Genomic DNA, 20,524 nt, shown 5'->3' on the forward strand with positions numbered 1-20,524 from the left:
GTTCTAATATTTTTATTTAATTTTTATTTAATTTATTTTTGTAATTTCACTCTTTAATCTGTTTGTAGTTTATTCTGGTCAGGGTTGTGAAATGAGGACTAAACATTTTTGTCTTCGAATAGGAAACCAGTTATCCAAGATCATTTATTGAATCTTTTCTGATTTGTGATGCCTTCTTCATAAAAAAACTAGATTTACACATGTGATAAAGTCTTCAATGAATGTTTATTTGATTCTGAAAGTCAAAACAAAACAAATCATACATTTTAAAATTTCATTTCTAAAAATAAGCCACATTTACATGGTTCGTTTACAAATGAGCAAAGGACAAAAAAATTTACAATGTCTCCTTTTTACTCCTAATTCCCAGCTACCCAGTAACCCTTCCCCAAGGCAACCAAGGTCACCAGTTTCCTTTGTATAGTATATTTTTTCCTCTTTTGTTGCACAAATCATAACATGCTATACACTTTTTTGTATTGTGCTTCCCTCTTTAGAATAAGTTTATCTTATAGATAATTTCGTATCTGACCATGAAGAGCTTCCTCAATATTTTTATGACTATAGAGTATTCCATAAATGGATGTTTCACAATTTAGTTAACCAATAGCTCTTGACTTCATTCTATATCAAATAAAGAATTTAATGGGCATTTACTTCTGTCAACTTCCCTCACCCACATTCTCCAGTTTTAATAAATACAGTTTGGGATTTGTGACTCATACTATCTCTATATTTTGTTTTTGTATTCTATCTTATTTTCTAGGAATTATAATCGTTGTTTTATATTTTCATCCAGTTTCAAATTATATTTTTATATTTGCAATAAGTATTTAGACTTTCTTTACTCTTGATCTCTTAAGTCTGAGTCATCTCCTAGTCAGCTGGGAAATGGCTTCACTATTTTTTTTTTTCCTTCCTAGAAGGATGGGTATGTGGTATATTTTCTTAGTCCTCCCATTTTTAGGTGAGCTTTTAGTTGTGTTTACTTATGAACAATCCTTGGCTAGGTATTAAATTCTTACTTCTTTTCCCTCTTAAACGACTATAAATGTTTTCATTACCATATCTTACTTAGTATTTCAGAGGAGAAATCTGATATCATTTAAAAAAATTCTTTGAAAGTAGCCTGATTATTCTGCCTAGGCTCATAGAATTTAAAAAAATTATTTATGTAATTCAAAACTTTCTAGAATGGAGCTGGTTGTGGGTACCTTGGTTTTTAATCAACTTAATTACAGTATAATTTATGTATAATGAAACGCACACAGTTCATCTTGTTCAATGGTGTTCGACAAAAAAATGCATCTAAGTAATTAATCAGCACCCCTATGAAGATGTAGAACATTTCTATTACCCTAGAAATTCCCTTGTGCCTTTGCCATCCCTCCTTAAGTGAGTCTTCCCTAACCCCACTCCAGTCAACCACTGATCTGATTTCCATATCTATAGATTAGTTTTACCTCTCCTAAACATTCATGTAAATGGCATCATTCGTGTGTACTCTTTTGTGTCTGGCTTCTTTTGCTCAGCATGAGACTTACCCATATTGTTATGGATGTCAATAGTTTATTCTTTTTTAAAAAGTTGATGAATAGTAATCCATTATGTGAGTAAACTAGTTTGTTTATCCACTCATCTGTTGATGGACATTTGAATTTTCAGGGGGCATTACAAAAAATATTCTGTGAACATTCATGTGTAAGCCTTTTTGTGGACAAAGGTTTTAATTTCACTTGGGTAAATACCTAAGAGTGGAATTGCTGGCTCAGAGAAGTTAACTTTGTATCTGGCAAACTATTTCCAAAGTGATTCAATCATTTTATATTCCACCAGCAGTGTATGAGAGTCCAGTAGCTTTGCATCCTTGGAAACATGTGATGTTGTCAGTCCTTTTAATTTTAGCCCTCCAACTGGGGTGCAATACTATCTTGTGGTTTTAATTTGCATTTCTCTGATAACTAATGAAGGTGAGCAACTTTCATGCCCTTATTGTACGTTCTTATGTCTGCCTTTGAAAAGTGTCTCTTCAAGTCTTTTGCCATTTATTTAATATGGTTTTTTTGGTTGTTTTTTTTGTTAGACTGTAAGAATACTTTACATACTCTAGATGCTAGCCTTTTGCCAGATATGTGTCACAGATATATTCTCCCCGACTGTATGGCTTGCCTTTTCATTTTTTATTTACACTTTATACCACTGAGTTTCCATGGAGACATTTTATTCTTTAGTAATTCCATTATAGATTGTTATTGTAACAACCCTTGCAATTCTTCCTTATCTTTTTGGTTACTTTGTTGTCTTTTGATCTCAATCTGTTACACTGTTTCAGCCTGTTGTCCTCTCATGGCTTTTTACCATTTTTTCACAGAAGTTATATCTTCTTGTATCATAATGGGAGTGCCAGTTTTCTAAACTTGTTTTGGTTTCTGTAGTAAATTTATTTCCGAGGCTTGTTCTTCCTCTGAGTCCTTAGAACAATGTTTTCTTTTACCTTTATCCTGCAGTATTTTTTCCTGTCATGCTCATGGCTTTCCTCTCTGGTGTTTCAACAGACAGGATAAAGTCTGAGGATTTCCCTTAGCTCCATTCACTGTCCACTTGTGTGCTGCCTGAAATCCCCTCTCTGTTCAACAGATGAAGGGTTACTGAGGCACACAGCTCCTCTATCCAGGTTTTGGTGTCTCATGAATTGTCTGGTGAGCTTCTCTGGGACCCACACAGCATCTTTTTTACCCTCCCTGCTTGTTTCCCTGACACGCTGAATTGATTGAGTAAGTGAAACACTGCAGTCTCAAGCAGGCACTGATAGCTGGACTCCTCCAGCCTCCATTTCTGGTTTACTTCTGATGATAACTACGCTTCCCAAGATGCGATGTGGCACTCCCTACCCCCACCTCACCAAGCCGACATACTTTCTCATTCATGGTTTGGTCCTGCAGTTCAGATGTCAAAGCTTGTGTTTGGCAGTGTTGCTCAAACTTGAGCATTACTTTTCTTGTCAGAGGGAAAAAACCCTCATGATTCACCAGGGTTGACTGAAGTTATTTGTATTAGAATGATATCTTTAAAACTATAAATGTATGCTTATTTACAAAAACAGGCGGTAGACTGGATTTGGCCAGGGGGCTGGATTATCCAGATATAAATAAATCCTGCCAAACAATTTTGTATTCCTATACTCTTACACATCTAAAACACCAAAAAAAGTTTAAATTAAATGCAGACCAAACCATTAAATCAATGAAATTCAAATGGACAACTTCAGTTTATTGTAAAAGATTATTATTTTCCTGAAATGAAGCTGCCCCTTACAATATGAATGTGGTGCTGACAGCTCCATGAAGGTTCTCTTGAGGTCGTTGTGCCTGTTCTACCCTGAGCCACATGATGATCTTATTCTCCACCACTTTTCTTCCATATGCTGTAAAGCTTTTGCTTACAAATCATGCCGTGATGTCATTTAGCCTTTACTCACCAAAAGCATCATTCTTATGTTCTTTTCTCATAATCTCTCAATAAAGCAGTGCTACATATCCCTGTGCAATCATATACACTGCTGCAGACGTGAACTCTGAAATTGTCTGTCAGGACTCATTTGTATCTGGATAATCCAGCGCTTTGGCCAAATCCAGTCTACTGCCTGTTTTTGTAGATAAAGTTTTATCGAAATACAACCATTGTCTATGGCTGATTTGGTGCTGCAATGGCAGAGTTAAACAGTTGCAACAAAGACTGCATAGCCTACAAAGGCTAAAATATTTACTAACTAACCCTTTACAGAAAAAAAGTCTTCTGATCCTTTCAACATCTGTCTGTTTACCTATCTATTTGAAGATTACCATCAAAAATTAAAACAAGAATTGACTTTAACATTTGCATGGAAAATGTTCATACCTCCAACAGTGTGTCTGTGGATTTTTTTCTCCGAATTTCCAATTCAGGGCATAGTTATAATAAAGTAGATAATAATTGGGATTTGCTTATATACAACTTTATATGATACCATAGAGCAGACTTTACCAATTCAAACTGAGAGAGGAGAGAGCTACACCAGCAGAAAGAACTTTATGCTAATACTGCACGCCTCCTGCAGCCCACAGCTGGGGTTTATCAGAATACAGTCAGGCAAGAGTATTAACAACGCTCTTTGCCAGGCCCAAAATGGCTGTTCTGAGGATGGAGTAATATCTCCAAATGTGTCTGCACTCCTTAGAGAAAAAGGGTATGTGGATACAAGATGCTACTACTTCCTTTCCAAGTCATGTTTTCTAGACTGGTAGATTGGTCTCATAGGACCTCCACTCTGTTGTGCACAGTGCCCTTTAAAACGAAGAGCTATCATTGAAAACATGAGCAGCAAAACCCAACCCGCAAGTCACAGTTTCCATCACAGTGACACGTCAACCTGATTAGTACATTTGCCAGGCACCAGCTGATTTCCCGAAAGAAGAAAAGCACCTGGGAGCAGCATAATGTAATGAGGCAGATAATAGCGACAGAAATGATAACAACCCTTGGGCAGGGGATGGAAATCAGACGATGGACCTCCGAGTTCTCACTACATGAGGGAAATCATTCCTCCTGGCTACTTTTTTTTTTTTACGCGGGCCTCTCACTGTCGTGGCCTCTCCTGTTGCGGAGCACAGGCTCCGGACGCACAGGCTCAGCGGCCATGGCTCACGGGCCCAGCCGCTCCGCGGCACGTGGGATCCTCCCGGACCAGGGCACGAACCCGCGTCCCCTGCATCGGCAGGCGGACTCTCAACCACTGCGCCACCAGGGAAGACCCCTCCTGCCTGTTTTTTAAGAAGAAGGCTAATGGTTTAGACGGTAGTGTGATGACCATCATAAGCATCTTAGTAGCTGAGAAATCACTATCCTTTTTCTCAATAAGGCTTAGTCAAGACCATAGATTTAAATTGACTTATTTAGCTCCTTTATTATATAACTTCCCCAGCATCATGTCATTTGGGCAGACCGAAATGTTAGCCTGTGTGTTATTGTCAGCCTATATTCCCTGCCAAAATGTAGCTAAACTATTAAGCACAGAGACCCAATGTCCAGTACAGTGTTTTGTATATAACAGGTGCTCAATACCTATTTGTTGAATAAATGTGTTCTCTGTAATCAGACAGAAGTAATAGGTTCATGGAAGAAGCATTTAAAATCACTACTGATAGTAACAAAAGTGATTTCAGGGTCATTCCTTTAGTTTTGCTTCTGATTAGAGTTTATGCCTTTTCTCCAGTCTCAGTATATTTTGAAAGGAAAAAATTGGTGTAGTACATGCTTATTTCCCCCAATTTGGTAATTTTGTGGTTGTTGTTTAATTTTGTTTTATTTTCACAGAGTCTAATTTAGTGTCTACTTCCTAGAAAATTAAAACATTCCACTTATGTTTTTCATGGGAAGCCTCAAGTAAATGAACAAGACTGACTAATTTAAGCTCCTTCCAAATATAGGAGAAAAAGCATATGAACAAGTGAAAGGTGTTAAAAACTATTTGTGCCTTTGCTTAGGATCTGATTTCATTTTTCTATGCAAAAGTAGGAGACTGTAGACATTACCTCATCCTGAGCAAAATGCTACTCTCTGGCCTGCCCAACTGACCAGCTCCCTGACGTTCTCTCTCTTGATTTCGTGTGGGAAATTCCAGGGAAAAGCCAAGATTTCAGGGTTCGGACCCTCCTGTGTGCAATTGAAAGCCAACTTTTCTTTCCTCTTGATGGCTCAAAATGAGCAATACTACTATTTAGACTGCTTCCACAGTATGAGACCAGGAATTACGTATAAGGAAATGGTAAATTAAAAGACATTAGGAATGGTTATGATTAAGTGTTTTCACAAAGAGAATGCAAAGTAGAGAGAGCTCCTTGTTTCTTGAACTGAGGAAACTTTATACTGGGCTAGTGTACATACATGTGTTTCAAGGGGTAGGAGTACAGAGTGAATGCATCTTTTCTCTTTAGAAAGCTACTGTTGATTGAAGACTGTGTTCTGCTCTGTTACATCCCCCATAAGGTCTCACATAATGCCTTGCACTTTCTAAATCTTTGTCAGTTCATTCTTTTGTTTGTGATTTGCTTTTTGTCTAGTTCTTGCTGGCCCTCCTAGAGTTGCACTTACCATATTTGGCAAACAGGGACGTCATCGTGCTTTCTTTTGGGTAATGATGATTCTGGCAGGCGTGTGTATACCCATTCTTGTTGCTATGGATTTTTTTTTTTGGCTGTGTTGGGTCTTCGCTGCCGTGTACAGGCTTTCTCTAGTTGCGGCGAGCGGGGGCTACTCTTCGTTGCAGTGCGCGGGCTTCTCATTGCGGTGGCTTCTTATTGCGGAGTACGTGCGGGCTCTAGGCGTGCAGGCTTCAGTAGTTGCGGCATGCGGGCTCAGTAGTTGTGACTCACGGGCTCTAGAGCACAGGCTCAGTAGTTGTGGTGCACGGGCTTAGTTGCTCCATGGCATGTGGGATCTTCCCGGACCAGGGCTTGAACCCGTGTCCCCTGCATTGGCAGGTGGATTCTCAACCACTGAGCCACCAGGGAAGGCCCCTGGATTTTTGTTTTAGGCTTGACATTCATGAATTTTCTCAAGTGAGTAAAGTACTAAAGGACACTTGTGACCATCTGGCACAGAACGATTTGGTGTCCAGTTTGCTGATCCACTTTGTATTTAAGTTTAAGGGGAACTAGGTTATCCACAGCCTAGGGCAGAGTGCAGGTGAGACTTGGCATAACAAGCCTGGTGAAATGTATTCCTTTAGGTATTCCATTAGCCACGAGGGAAAACCTCAAAACCTGTGGAGGTGCTTGTGTTCTGGGTTCAGTAGGTGGCACTCTTCTACCTGGTTCACGAGAATGATCTTGAAGGCCATTCCCTCCTGGGTCTCCTGTGCCATAAGCAGTACCATGTTGCCAGGAAAGGAAACCTGAAGCCTTGCCAGGTGGCATCAGTGCCTGGGAAGTGGTGGCATGATCTGACACATGGCCCCGGTCAGGCAGTGCTGGTGCATACCAGCCCAGGGCGTCTTGCTGTCGTCTCCTTTGTTGTGGTGCCAGTTCTTGCCCTTGAGCAACAGCGGAAAAGGACTAACAAAAGGCAGACATGCCATGGGTATTCACGAGGGTGGTACTGGCTCATAAAACCAGAACGTGTAGACTCAGCATCCAAAAAGTAGTGAAACAAAAAAGCTGGGGTTTGCTGAAAGCCCCAAGCACTAGAGAAAGAAGCCAAAAGAGGAAGAGCAACCCAAACTGGGAGCTTTGCCTATCTTGTTATGTATCTATTATATTTATTATAATAAATATATAAAAATATATAATAAAAACATTATATATAGTGTGTCTATATACACTTATAAATTCATATCCCTATATATACATGCTCTTATATATACCATCAAGCATTTTAAGTTTGTAGTACAAAGATGTTCCATAATAATGAAATAGCTTGACATATGGACTAGTTTGGGCAGGAAGTTCTGAAATTAAGAATAGTGGCTAGAGAAAGAAACAAGCTTGAGGTAGGAAAGAAGCAGGCACTACAGAAGAATTGAGTAAAGAAATATATGTAAATAAAAGCATGTATCATTTTGGTGTTTCCAATTGCTTCATGCTGTTTGTCTAACCTACAGTGGAAGAGTTTAAAAGATAAAGTGGATGCTTTAACTAGGGAGAATTTAAGTGCCTGTTTTAATTTTCAGTGAAACAATAACTCTTTAAAAACAAGAAATTTTGTGAGATGCTTAACTTTGCAAAGATAAGTCATCTATCTGCTTTTGCCTCTGGGGAAGCAGAGTGTTTTTGTGTGTTGTGGCTGTGCCTTTAGTGTGAGTTGAGTGAGTATGTCCAAGACTCCCCTAAGAATAGTACGATGACGTTCCATAAATTTTGTATTTAATTTACTATTAGCAGGCATGATCGATGTGTAGAAATAACTACGGTATCTTGATTTTTTTTCCTTAATTTTTTTTTCTTTTTATAGGAACAATTTCCTCAAATAATTAGCAAAGTTTTTCACAGGTTTAGCATAAAAAGTTCTCTCTCTTCCCATGAACGGAATACTCCATCATGTTCTTCCTTTTTTCGTCTCCACTTTTCCTCCCCTGAAAGATAGAATCTTCAAGACAATTCATAAGACAGTTTTTTAGAATAGTATATGAAGAAAATAATTAAGGTAATTGTTTTAACACTCTCTAGTTATAAGGATTTTCAAAACTTACAATTTGAAAAATTACCCATCTCAAATTCTTATCGTACTTGCAAAACACACAGTCATCTTTAAGGAAAATTTCAGTCCTGTTTTGTTTTGTTTTGTTTTGCGGTACGCGGGCCTCTCACTGTTGTGGCCTCTCCCGTTGCGGAGCACAGGCTCCGGACGCGCAGGCTCAGCGGCCATGGCTCACGGGCCCAGCCGCTCCGCGGCATGTGGGATCTCCCCGGGCCGGGGCATGAACCCGTGTCCCCTACATCGGCAGGCGGACTCTCAACCACTGCGCCACCAGGGAAGCCCTTCAGTCCTGTTTTGAAGACGAAAATGTCTATTTGGATCTTGTAGCGGCTGCTAGCACAATTATAAGAACAATATTTGTTTTATCTGTCTTACTAGTGAGACAATTGAAGTGTAAGAATTTTCTCTCCTAAACACGTTCCAATGAGAGGAGGTGGCATAGAGGCTTTCAGGACCTTTATGAGGAGGCCCAGAAGGGAGGCGAACGGGTGGCTGCTCAAGCCTGCACAGTTAGGGAGCGCCTCTTCCTCTGGGCCCCTTCCTACCGCCCCTCTCCCCGTGCATCTTGCTAATGAATCCTGGCCTGGCCTGGCCGTGAAATCATGTGCAGAGGAAAAACTCTGGGTTAATTCAAGCACAGGATGTTCTCTTTGCTTTGCAGCTGGTGTAGCAAGGGAGTCTAGGGCAAGTGGATTAAATCAAAAAGGAAAATGAAGGCATTCACTGTCTATTTCATCGAGGATGGCTCATTTAAAGTAAACACCATTTAAATAGTCTCCAAATGGCCCATTCTATATGAAGTCATACAGGATGCCCCCTTTGGGCTGTCATTCTCCTTTAAATGGATCGCTTTGTGTGCACAGTGTTTTAATGCCATTCAACCTTAAACCCCATATGTGGGCCTCATCGGGCCACAGGCTTCAGTGCACATGTGGCAGCCATACCTTCGACATTCTTAGTCTCTGCCTCCAGAAAGTCAGCCCAAGCAACAGGGGGAGGCAGCTGTAAAGATGACAGCAGTTAACATTTCTTCACCACTTACTATGTGCCAATTACTATGCCTAGAGATTTCTATCAATATATATGTTATCTAACTTAATCCTCACATAATGCTGTGAGGTAGAGACTGTGATTATTCCCTTGTTATAGATGAGGAATCTGATGCATGGAGAGATTAAGCAATGTGCCCAGACTGGTAAGCGTGGATCAGGGAATTGAACCCTTGCAATCAGATTCCAGAGCTGGAACTCAGTCAGTGGATATATTCAAGAGAAATAAACTCTTGTCAATTCTCCTCGCAAGGTCGACTTATCCCAAACAATAGATAATCCAGAAATTATTTCTCTTTGTCTTTGGAATGCACGCTCTGCTTTCTGGGGGCAGTATTCCCACCTTGTTATTTGCATTTTTTTGCAGTCTGGTTTGAGGTGAGCTCAGCTATTTCCTGAGCAGCTACCTCCCTGTAGCAGTGGGCTTTCTTCATGCAAGATTGGACTCAGTGGAATAATCCGTGAACAGACAACCGAAAAGAGACTTTGCTACCAAATGAGGATACTAGACAGGTCCTCGTAGTAATCAACTAGCAAGAGCCTCCCCAGAGCCCTGGAAGCATTCAGTTGTCGCAGCACTGGCTCCAGATTTACCCAGGGTCAGGCAAGAAGCCCACTGGACTGGACCTTTGAGAAGCTTCTGAGAAGAGTCCAGCTAGGGTCTTTGGGAAGTGGGTTCCTGGCCAGTTCTTATGTGGCCCAGCCTAGTGATGATCTGCCCCTCTTTGACTTGCTTGGTAGCCTGGAAAACTCTTTTACTTTAAAAGCCTGAAGTATGAAACAGTTTCTTCCATATGAGCTCCACTAAGTAGAGAAATCTAAAAAAATAAAAAGTCTTGAGGGCTGTATAGGAGAAAATCATTTTGAACATTTAGAATATGGGTTTGGGGGATGTTTTCAATACATTTCCCCCTCAAATCCTTTTCTTTCTATTATTTAACTTCCTGAGAAGACTGAGGAGAGAGCATGGCAGTTCTAAAATACTTTTGCTGGACTTGACTCAGGTTCTGTTATCACTTTTGCTATCTCACTCCCAAACTCTAGGTCATTTTAAGGTTTCTGACTTTTTTTAATTGCTAATCTCATTCCAGTCCCCTGCCACACCCCTCTGTGGCTTTCAGTGCCCTCCCCACATCACCTTGAGGGTACAGACATTCTGATAAAGGTGCTGGGACATGATGTGATTGGGCACTCTGTGTGGATTCTCCATGGCCATGTGCAGGCATCTAACAGATACCTCTTATTCCATTAGCAGTGTTCGTTCTTGAAAGTAGTTTCAATTCCTGCTATTTCCACAAATTTCATCTTGTCCCTGTGCTAGATGGATGGTACAAGAACTAGAGGGGCAGCAAAAAAACAGCTCAAAAGTTCAAAGCAGAACGTAGGGAGAAAGCCTATTGTACATAGTGTTTCATTCTTTTTTCCCCCTAAGCTTTATTGAGATATAATTGACATGTAACATTTTGTAAGTTTAAGATGTTCAATGTGATGATTTGATATATGTATATATTGCAAAATGACCTCAATAAGAATCTCTCTCTCTATGTATATCTATATCTCTCTCTATATAGATATATATATGTGTGTGTGTGTGTGTGTGCATGTGTGGTGAGGACCTTTAAGATCTACTCTCTTAGCAACTTTCAAATGTACAATATTGTTAACTGTAGTCACCATGCTGTACATTACATCCTCAGAACTGATTCATCTCATAACTGGAGGTTAGTACTCTTTGAACGCGTTCACCCATTTCCTCCCCAACTGCCCTCTACCTACCACCCTCGGCAGCCACCAGTCTACTTTCTCTATGATTGTTTTTTTTTTCTGTTAGATTCCACAAGTGAGGTCATACAGTATTTGTCTTTTTCTGTCTGATTTATTTCACTTAGCATAATGCCGTCAAAGTACATCTATGTTGTTGCAAATGGCAGGATTTTCTTCTTTTTTTATGAATGAATAATATTCCTCTGTGAGTGCATGTGTGTATCACATTTTCTCTATCCATTCCTCTGTCATTTGGGGCTTAGGTTGTTTCCATGTCTTGGCTATTATGAATAATTCTGCAATGAACATGGGGTGCGTCTATCTTTGAGATAAGTGATTTCATTTCCTTCAGGTATATACCCAGAAGTAGACTTTATTCTACAGATTCCCTTTGAACCTGTGTTGGATCATCTGTCTTCCTCTTACTTGGTTTACTACTTCCTTTTGAAGCATTGTTTTTTTCTTTTTTTCTTTTTTTTGCAGTATGCGTGCCTCTCACTGTTGTGGCCTCTCCCGTTGCGGAGCACAGGCTCCGGATGCGCAGGCTCAGCGGCCACGGCTCACGGGCCCAGCCGCTCCGCGGCATGTGGGATCTTCCCGGATCGGGGCACGAACCCGTGTCCCCTGCATCGGCAGGCGGACTCCCAACCACTGCGCCACCAGGGAAGCCCTGAAGCATATTTTACATACTCTAGTAGCTTCCAGAGAATAGAATGTGTGGGAGGTGAATTGTTTTTGAAACGTTACATGTCTGAAAATGTCCTTATTGTATGTGAATTTTGTTTTCTCTCTCTTTTTGGAAGCTTGTAGGATCTTGTCTTTATCCTCAGGTTTCTAAATTTCATAATGATGCATCATGATGTGGCTGGATTTGTATCCAGTGTCCTGGGTATTGTGTGCCCTTTCAATCTGAAAACTCATGGTCCCTTAACTTTGGGGAAATTTTCTCTAATTTCTTAGCTGACGATTTTCTCCCTTCTATTTCCTCTGTTGTCTTTTTTCTGGAGCTTCTGTTACTTGGGTACTGGACCTTCTGAACTGCTCTTCTATTTTTCCCTCATGTTTTTGTCTTTTTTTTCTTCCTAGGGAGATTTCCTCAGCTTTATATCCCATCTTACTCCTTTTAATTTTCTTCTTTCCTTCTATCCTTAATTCTCTTTACTTTCAAGTCCTCTTTTTAAATCTTATACTGTTTTTGTTTCAGCACTGCAATAAATTCTCTGAACTTTCAGTGTGTATCTGTCTGGTGTTTTTTGAAGTTTTCTTCTTCTTGCATGGTCACTGTCCTCCAGGTTGCTTGTTTCTCTTTGTTTGGGTCTCTCAGTTTTGCATTAGGGGCTTTCTAAAGATGCCTGAAGGTCCTTGATTTCTCTGTAGGTGTTTGAGGGTAGGGGACTAAAATGCTGATTGGAGCACTGAGTGAACACATAAGGCTTCTCATCTGTAAGTTTCATCATAGGCTGATCTTAGGGAACCTCCAATGTCAATATCCTTCTCTTGGGTTGGTCAGGTTTTTTCATTTTCCTGCCTGGAGGTAAAAACCTGGTTGTCAGCATTTTGGGAACCAAATAAGGGGAAATAGCTGATGGTCTCAGTATCTGATATGCATATGTTCATCTAATCCCATTCAGTTTGCCTTCAACTATGCCATTCTCCCCCTAGAGGCCCTCTCTTTTATTCTCCAGAAAATAAACCTCCAGTTATTTGCTGGTGTGTGGGTGTGTGGGGATGGGCAGATAGTCCAGGTGTGGGGAGTAGGGGAAGCCATCCAGGGATCTGAGCCCTTCTTAGTCATCCAGCCTGTCCTGCTTAGTTTAGTACTTCTTCTACTCCCAGCCTTTTGGGGGCATCTGGGGGATAAAATGAGGTGAATCTTGTCTTTCCCACAGCTAACTTAGGATTCAGGGCTGCCATGTCATTCGCCACTCTTCCCACCTGCATTGTGGCTTCCAATATTTTGCGGTAATTGTCTCCTATACTTTCTCCTTGTCCCTTTGGGTTTAAGCCTTTAAAAAAATCCCTTTACTGTCCTTTAATTGGGTTTTGGGAGAAAGCAATTTAGGTCCTTTACCCATTTTTTAACTAGGATTATATGTTTTCTTGCTATTGAGTTGTATGAGTTCCTTATATATTTTGGATATTAACTCCTTATCAGATAAGTGTGTTCAATCTTCCATTTTTTCCTGAAATCCTCACTATTGCTGTTTATTTACTGAACCCCCAAGAGTCTGAAGTTTTAAAAGGAAGGTTCAGTGGCCCATGTTAAACACTCCAAGATATGTTTCAGAGAAAGAATGACCAGACCACAGCCCTTTGACCAAGAGAGTCTTGTTATTTAAAATTTCTCTTTTAAACCTAGGATATTCAAAACATTTAGTTCTTTACCCACAGCTTCTTTTCTCTTCTTCTATCTCCACCTCCCCCCACCCAACTTGTGCCAGCTCTCACTGTGTTGTTCAGTCCAAACTGAAGTTCTTCATGGAGCTGCTACAGGGAGACATCAGGCTGCGAGTGAGGTAGTTATAAGAAAGTAGAAACATTAGGGCGGTGGGTGCAGTACAGCATGCCACGTCAGATCCATGTCAGGTTTTTATCAAGACTGCTGGGATTGTCTCTGCCTTCTTCTTACTGGCTTGGGATCACAGCAGCCATTTTCCTTAAAGCTGTGGTTTTCCTTCAAGCCCAGAGGAAGCTATGCACGTCATCAGGTTGTCTCCAGCATCACTGGATTTGGTTGTCTCTTTAAAGAGGAGCATCCCTTCAGCTTCTTAGTCAGCTGTGGAGGAAGTGATCTCAAGAGTGGCCATTCTGATTCTAGAACCAGGATCAAACTTACAAGCAAGTTTGAGAGAATGGCTGCCTCTGTAATGGGTTTCCAGCAGCATGCCCTTCTACATTTCTTCTTCAAGTATCTCCTCTAATAACTTCCAAACGTGATATCATATCATATTTATTCAGACTTGATATCATGTTTATTTTGTCATTGTTTCCTATTTAAAATTTTGTTTTTTATCAGAGAAGTTCTGTCATGTATTTCTTTGGATCTAAGTTGGTAGAGTTTCAGAGGGTAATAAATAATGACCCCACTAACCTTCCGAAGTTCAGAATTAGTTGAGAGACAAAAATCCAAGCATATGGGGAGCAAAATCTAACCTGTTACTGATTTTTACTGGTAAAGCACTTTAAAAAATGTCATTAGAGGTCTGCTGGTCAATATAGGCATGGTAATATTTCTACCCTGAATTTGACATCTTATTCACTCATTGACCAAATTGGATGACCACAGGCCACTCTATAAGTGTTTAACCCTCAAAAACTTAAAACAAGAAAGAAAAGAATAGCTCCTCAAAGGGAGTCAGTAAGGGGTGGAAAGAGAGGCTAGGGGTGTTACTCTAGTGGAAGTTCCCCCCATGGGAACATGAAGAGTGGAGAACTGTGTTCTATAACGTGAGGTGATACCAAATCCCTGAAGACACACCATTAATTTATAGCAGATGCTCAGAAAAAATAATATCTTAAATCAGGTTGCGTGATACATTGAGATTTATTTCAGTAACATTAAAATCATTTTCCCATCTTAGAAGAAAGGAAGCATAGTGTTATAAGTTTAGTCATTTGTTCCTTTGGTTAAAAAACCTTCTTTATGGTTTGGACTAAGTGGAGGGTATACCTTTGGCTGTGGTAGGGAGCCCCAGCTACGAATTCCAGCCCTGTTACAAACTAGCTGGGGGTCTTTGGCTCCCCTGAACCTCTGTAGACCTGTTTTTCATCTGCTTAATGAGGAATTGGGACCACCCCAGTACATTAACAGATACAAAGGGTGAGGGATAAGACTGAACTTCCATAGATAAGTAGTTTCAGGGTTGGGACTAAAATCCAGATACTTTCCTTCCCTAGTCTCATTGTTTTTCACTGTATGCATTTTAGATTGACTTGAACTGAATTTAGACAAAGTAGTTTGACAGCACAGAAGCGATCATTCATTTGTTCATTCACTCACTCATTCATTCATTCAACACAGCATCTTCTTTTTTATGCCAAGTACCGTGCTAGGCAATACAGATGAGCCATGTCCTTGACTCCGTAGCAGCATACAACCTCTGTCCTTACGCATTTGCAGCTGTTAGTGGCCACCTTGACCACCCTTCATTTATAGCCTCACTTGAAGGGCTTCAAACTGATCTCTGGAAGAGATCCAGATCTCCTTGGCTGTCTTGAATCCATCATCCCTGTTTTGCTTTCCCTGAGACCTAGAATAACGCCCCCACAGTTGACATGACCCACCTCCAAGAATTAGCTCATCCCAGCTTAGCACACAAGCTCTTCAAGTGACTAAAGAGAGAAATTACAGAGTAAGGTCTAGGACCATACATTGGCCTCATTATGTTTTCCTCTCTCTGTTTATAGGATGCTCAAGTTGGCATTACTACGTAACCATGCCAATGCCAGCCTCCACCTTCACAATTGCAGTAGGATCCTGGACAGAAACGAAGCCAGAGATCTGCTCATCAGATGATCTGGCAACAGAGAAATCCTTCTCACCTTTCGAGGCTGACTTCAGGTTTGTACTTGGGAACTTGATGAAAAACAAACACTTGAGGGAGCAGTATGATGCATTTATTCCAAGCACTGGGAATGTGAGTCATTCCTGCTGAGAAATTAAACCAAAATATGATTAATCAAAGCAGGAAAAGCCCTGCTGGGAGAGAAAGAGAGTTGAGAGGCAGAAATGTGGGCATATTGTTTATGCAGAAAGAAAGAGAAATATATATGAAACCCTCTGTGTAGTCAGGTGAAATATTTTTATGTGTTTCATTAAGTCAACAGAATCTTCAGATTCAATACTTTCCTTCTACACCTTTTAACTTTGGTTTTCAGTACTTGTTCAAAACCACAACTTAATAGAAAGAAGTTGCTTGTCTGATGGATTACCTTGTAGGCCACTCTGCTGTTTTGGTTCCGAGACTGCTATTAGCAGTGCGTTTGTAGGGGCAGCCCTACAAACGTGGGGGGAGTCAGCCTCCTTAGGAGCACAGGACATGAGGAAGCTGTCAGACGGCCATTGGGTTATAAGAATCCTGCCGGGTCAGGGCTCTGTTAACTTCAACAGCAATGTCTTCTTTTTCAGGGTCGATCAGAGAAAATAAAATTTTTTTTTTTAAATTAGTATAGGCCTTAGGATATTTACTTGCAGCCTCCCAAGGCATTCACCTATTTGTAGTTTTCAGAGCCACTAGGGAGGAGAATGCACATATGAGGCACAGAAGTGTGCTCACTGTGCGCTGTTGCATCATGCTTTATCCCCAGGACTTTGACAGCCACCTCGGTTTAATCTTTTTTCCTGTTTACAGAAAGTCACTAAGTCAGTACCTTTTGGTGGAGAGTAATGATACAGATGCTTAGTTCATCCTTGAAAACCAACTAAGATACGCCCTTAGTGCAAATTCCTTTTGTTTTATTTTGCTACGTTGCTTTCATTCTTACCACAGTGACAACAGCGGTTGGTATCCTTAGGAGATAAAGCCATGGAGGCCTCTCTTAACATAGGCACGACTTATTGCCCGCATTTACTTTTTGGAGGAAGGGAAGTAATTTCTACTTGCTACTCGATAACTTGCCTATTTTGGACTGTCAGCCCTGAGCTATATAGAGGATCCTAGACTGCTTATTGGATTTTACTTATGCACTCTTGAGGGAAGAAGAGAATTGTGGACAGAAGTGACATGCTGCTTTCACATGGGAACATTTAATTGCACGTGCAACCCTCCGATACTCTCTTCCCTTGTTACTGAGATCACAAAGTAGGCCTCACTTTGCAGTTGCAGGCAGCCTAGACTTCTGAGTGGGGAGGACAGGTGCCCTGGAGAGTCCCTTGGATTCACAGTGCCCTTGGTATGAGTGAGAAATAACCTTTTTTTCTGTTAAGCCACTGAAAAACTGGGGCTATTTCTTACTGCAGCATATCCTAGCCCATCCTGAATTGATACAGAAGCCACTGGATGTGGCAGTCAGGGAAAGTCTTGATCTAAATGTCATCTCAGTTAGTTCTGAGGATATGCCTGTAAGTTAGATAGGCTTTATTATCTCCATTTTTCACATAAAGATACTGAAGCTTCAGACAGCAACTTGTTCATGTTCATAACCCTACTGAGTTACGATGCCCAGATTCACATCTGGGCTTGACCCCCTAGACAGGTGATTCAGAATCTTGCCTGGGGACTTTTAAAAACTCTATGTAACATCCACACCTCACCTGGAGTCTGATCTACCTTCCCACCTGGAGAGTCAGCACCATGACTGAGCCACGGTTGTTGATTGGAACCTGTCATGTTGGAATAGAAAGCAGAAGTTGAGAGCATTGCCTTTGAGGCCGAAGGTGCCATTTCTACTGATTGGATATGTCTCTGGGCAAGCCATACTTCCCTTCTCTGTAGAATAAAGACTTTGTTCGGGGTTCTCAGATTCTTTGTGGTGAAGAAGCACTGTGCTCTTCATCTACACCCTCAGGACTCATTGACTCTTAGGGGAGGTGTGCATTGAAAAATGTGTGCCTTAGGAAGAGAGGCAAAAGCAAAGATAGAAATTTGTTATTTTGTCCTTCTAGCCATATTCCCAGAGACACGAGGTGGGGGAGTGGGCAGCAGCCATTTCTCGTGTGTGCTCTTTGCTGCCCAGAAGTAACTGCAATGGCTTTTCACTTTTCTTGCACCCATAATTGTGATGGGAGCAGGATATGGACAGATTGAGTGGGGATTCTGGGAAGAGATGGTATCTGAAATTCCTAATGGGGTTTAGGGGAAGGGGTAAATCTGTTTCCTCTTTTGTCCTCCTGAGTCAGAACCAATTGAGAAACAGACAGAAGGAGAGCAAAATAAAGGGTATTTTTGGTTGACAGAAGCTGGACGGAGGGAGTGTTCAGGTGCACAGTTTCAGTGGACTTTCTAGTACTTCATTTCCAAATTAGACAAACTTACCCACCCACCCAGTGACCCACTCAGCTGGACCTCTGCCAGCCTCCACAGATGCACACAGACTGCCCAACAGCCAAAAGTAATCCCTCTGTGGGCAAGCGGATTAAACAAGAGAAAGCCCAGAGTGGCAAGCCAGTCTGATCAGCTGTGGAGAGAGGTCAAGAGTACCACTCCGGGGAAACATGTCCTTGTATGGAAACAAGGGCCTGCAGAATGGAGTCCCTCCCGCACGCCCTTCCACGTCTGACATGCTATGACTAAGTTTTCCCTCCGTTCATCAAAAATGTACTGCTGATAAATTAGTAGCTTACATTTGCTTAATCCTTCCCTGGCTGCGTGCTTCATGTGTGCTGTCTTTAGTCATCAAAGGGTGGCTTTGTGTTTTTATCCATTAAATCTTTGGCTCCATGCTAAGTTTGCCAACAGAGGTGCTCTGAAGTGCCAACCGCAGTGGTGTTTTTGGTTATGTTCACATCTGGTCCCCTTGGCTTCCCCCCCAGTACCCCCCCGCCCCGCTGCCCTTTTCTACTTCAAACCTTCCTAAGACCGCCAGTTCAATTCATGTAAATGTAACGTATGCAGGGGCCTCATATACCACAGGCTTGCGTTTGACTGAAGTGTTCATCTGGGTCCCAGAAATTTGACCAAAGTATTGGTCACTGAACTTTTGATCACTGTTCATGTGGCCTAAATTATCGGAAGAACATTCTCTCTTCCAGCTCCAGTTCCACACATGCTCTAGCCCATTCTGGGTGAGCAAATACGTTAGTTAACAGGCACTTAGGTAAACTTTTGAAATTTTATCAACTTTCTTTGGCTGCAGTATAACCTTCTCCAGCCACAGGGGAATCTTTGTGTTATGTTTAACCTCTCAAAAGGCCTTTGTTAATGCATTGTCTTCACTTGGGGGCCATACAGTTTAAGCACGACATGGAAACTTGGATAAGGTTCAGAGGACTCAGGAAGAATGATTGAAAGCATGGAAAGCAGGCAACCCAAAGAAGAAAAGTCATTGAGGTTGTTCATTCTAAAGAAGGGAAGACTTGGTAGGGGAAGAGGTCTTCTTTAGAGTTGTAAAGGCGATGAAAAATTCCCTTGTGGACCTTGGAGGATGAATGCTGTTTCTATCTCTTTGAGAGTCTGGAAAAGAAGGAATAATATATCTATAACATATTATACATATATATAAATCATAGGAAAAAATGCCAATTTCCAGTACACCTTCACTATGAGAGAAGCCTTTCCGTATCTTTCTGGCTTGGTTTGATCTCTCCAGCCCTTGCTCCCTCAAGGTATTTCGGCTTTCCGTCTCTTACTGCACCCATCTCAGTTTGCTTTGCAATGTACTGAATGCCCTGAGAAAATGCGTCCAGCTTCCAGACACTACTACATCACTGTATATATCGACATCATTGTCAACAATTCATTGGGGGCTGGTGCTGGGATTTTGAACACTCGTGATTTTTACGGTAAGCAAGCATCTAATCCGCTTGCTGAAACATGTTAATAAATTGTGTAAACTGTGTCACTGTACCTTTCAGAATTTAAAATTTTTTCTCCCAAGAGAAAAAGCTCCTCAAAGATAGGGTTGGAGGGCTTCCCTGGTGGCGCAGTGGTTGAGAGTCCACCTGCCGATGCAGGGGACGCGGGTTCGTGCCCCGGTCCGGGAGGATCCCACATGCCACGAAGCGGCTGGGCCCGTGAGCCATGGCCACTGAGCCTGCACTTCCGGAGCCTGTGCTCCGCAACGGGAGAGGGCACAGCAGTGAGAGCCCCGCATACTGCAAAAAAAATTTAAAAAAAGATAGGGTTGGAGATTTATTCATACATGTGTACACAGCAGCATCCTCTGTGGTGCCTTGAATAGAGCAAGGAGGCTGGAAATATTTACTAAATTGTCAGGTTGAACCGAGGAAGGGGTTTTTGAGTAAAGGCTATGCATTCCCAAGGGAGACTTTTCCAGCCATTCCTTTTGAACCTATGACAGGGAAACGTTTGTGTCAAGTGGTTCTAGTTCAGAACCTTCTTGAAACAAGAGGATGGCTGAAGGAGAACTTCCTGACAGTTTTCAATCTTGGGATTATGAGTAAAACACGGTCACTCTCGCTCCTTGGAAGGACCTCTTATAAAATAATTTCAGCCTAGAAATTGTATGAGAGGGAACCAGTGACCAGGTTCCCATCATTTACTAGCCTAACATATATTTCACCAGTTCTTCCCACTCTTGCCCATTAATGGGCAATAACTACAAAAAGGAGCAGGAAGGGCTTCCCTGGTGGCGCAGTGGTTGGGAGTCCGCCTGCCGATGCAGGGGACACGGGTTTGTGCCCCGGTCCGGGAAGATCCCACATGCCGCGGAGCGGCTGGGCCCGTGAGCCATGGCCGCTGAGCCTGCGCGTCCGGAGCCTGTGCTCCGCAACGGGAGAGGCCACAACAGTGAGAGGCCACAACAGTGAGAGGCCTGCGTACCGCAAAAAAAAAAAAAAAAAAAAGAGGAGCAGGAAGCCA

The 20,524-nt window shown here is 41.7% G+C and overlaps 1 protein-coding gene across 1 annotated transcript in view; it reads left to right on the forward strand.

Annotated features, from left to right (window-relative positions):
• AOPEP (aminopeptidase O (putative)) overlaps positions 1 to 20,524 on the forward strand; it is a 359,663-nt gene that overhangs the window by 71,266 nt on the left and 267,873 nt on the right. The window contains exon 4 of the mRNA XM_060155372.1: positions 15,453 to 15,606. Within this exon, the coding sequence (XP_060011355.1) occupies positions 15,453 to 15,606 (154 nt within the window). The remainder of the gene's footprint in view (positions 1 to 15,452; positions 15,607 to 20,524) is intronic.

The sequence above is a fragment of the Lagenorhynchus albirostris genome, chromosome 7 (assembly GCF_949774975.1).
Source record: "Lagenorhynchus albirostris chromosome 7, mLagAlb1.1, whole genome shotgun sequence".
Lineage (NCBI taxonomy): Eukaryota > Metazoa > Chordata > Mammalia > Artiodactyla > Delphinidae > Lagenorhynchus > Lagenorhynchus albirostris.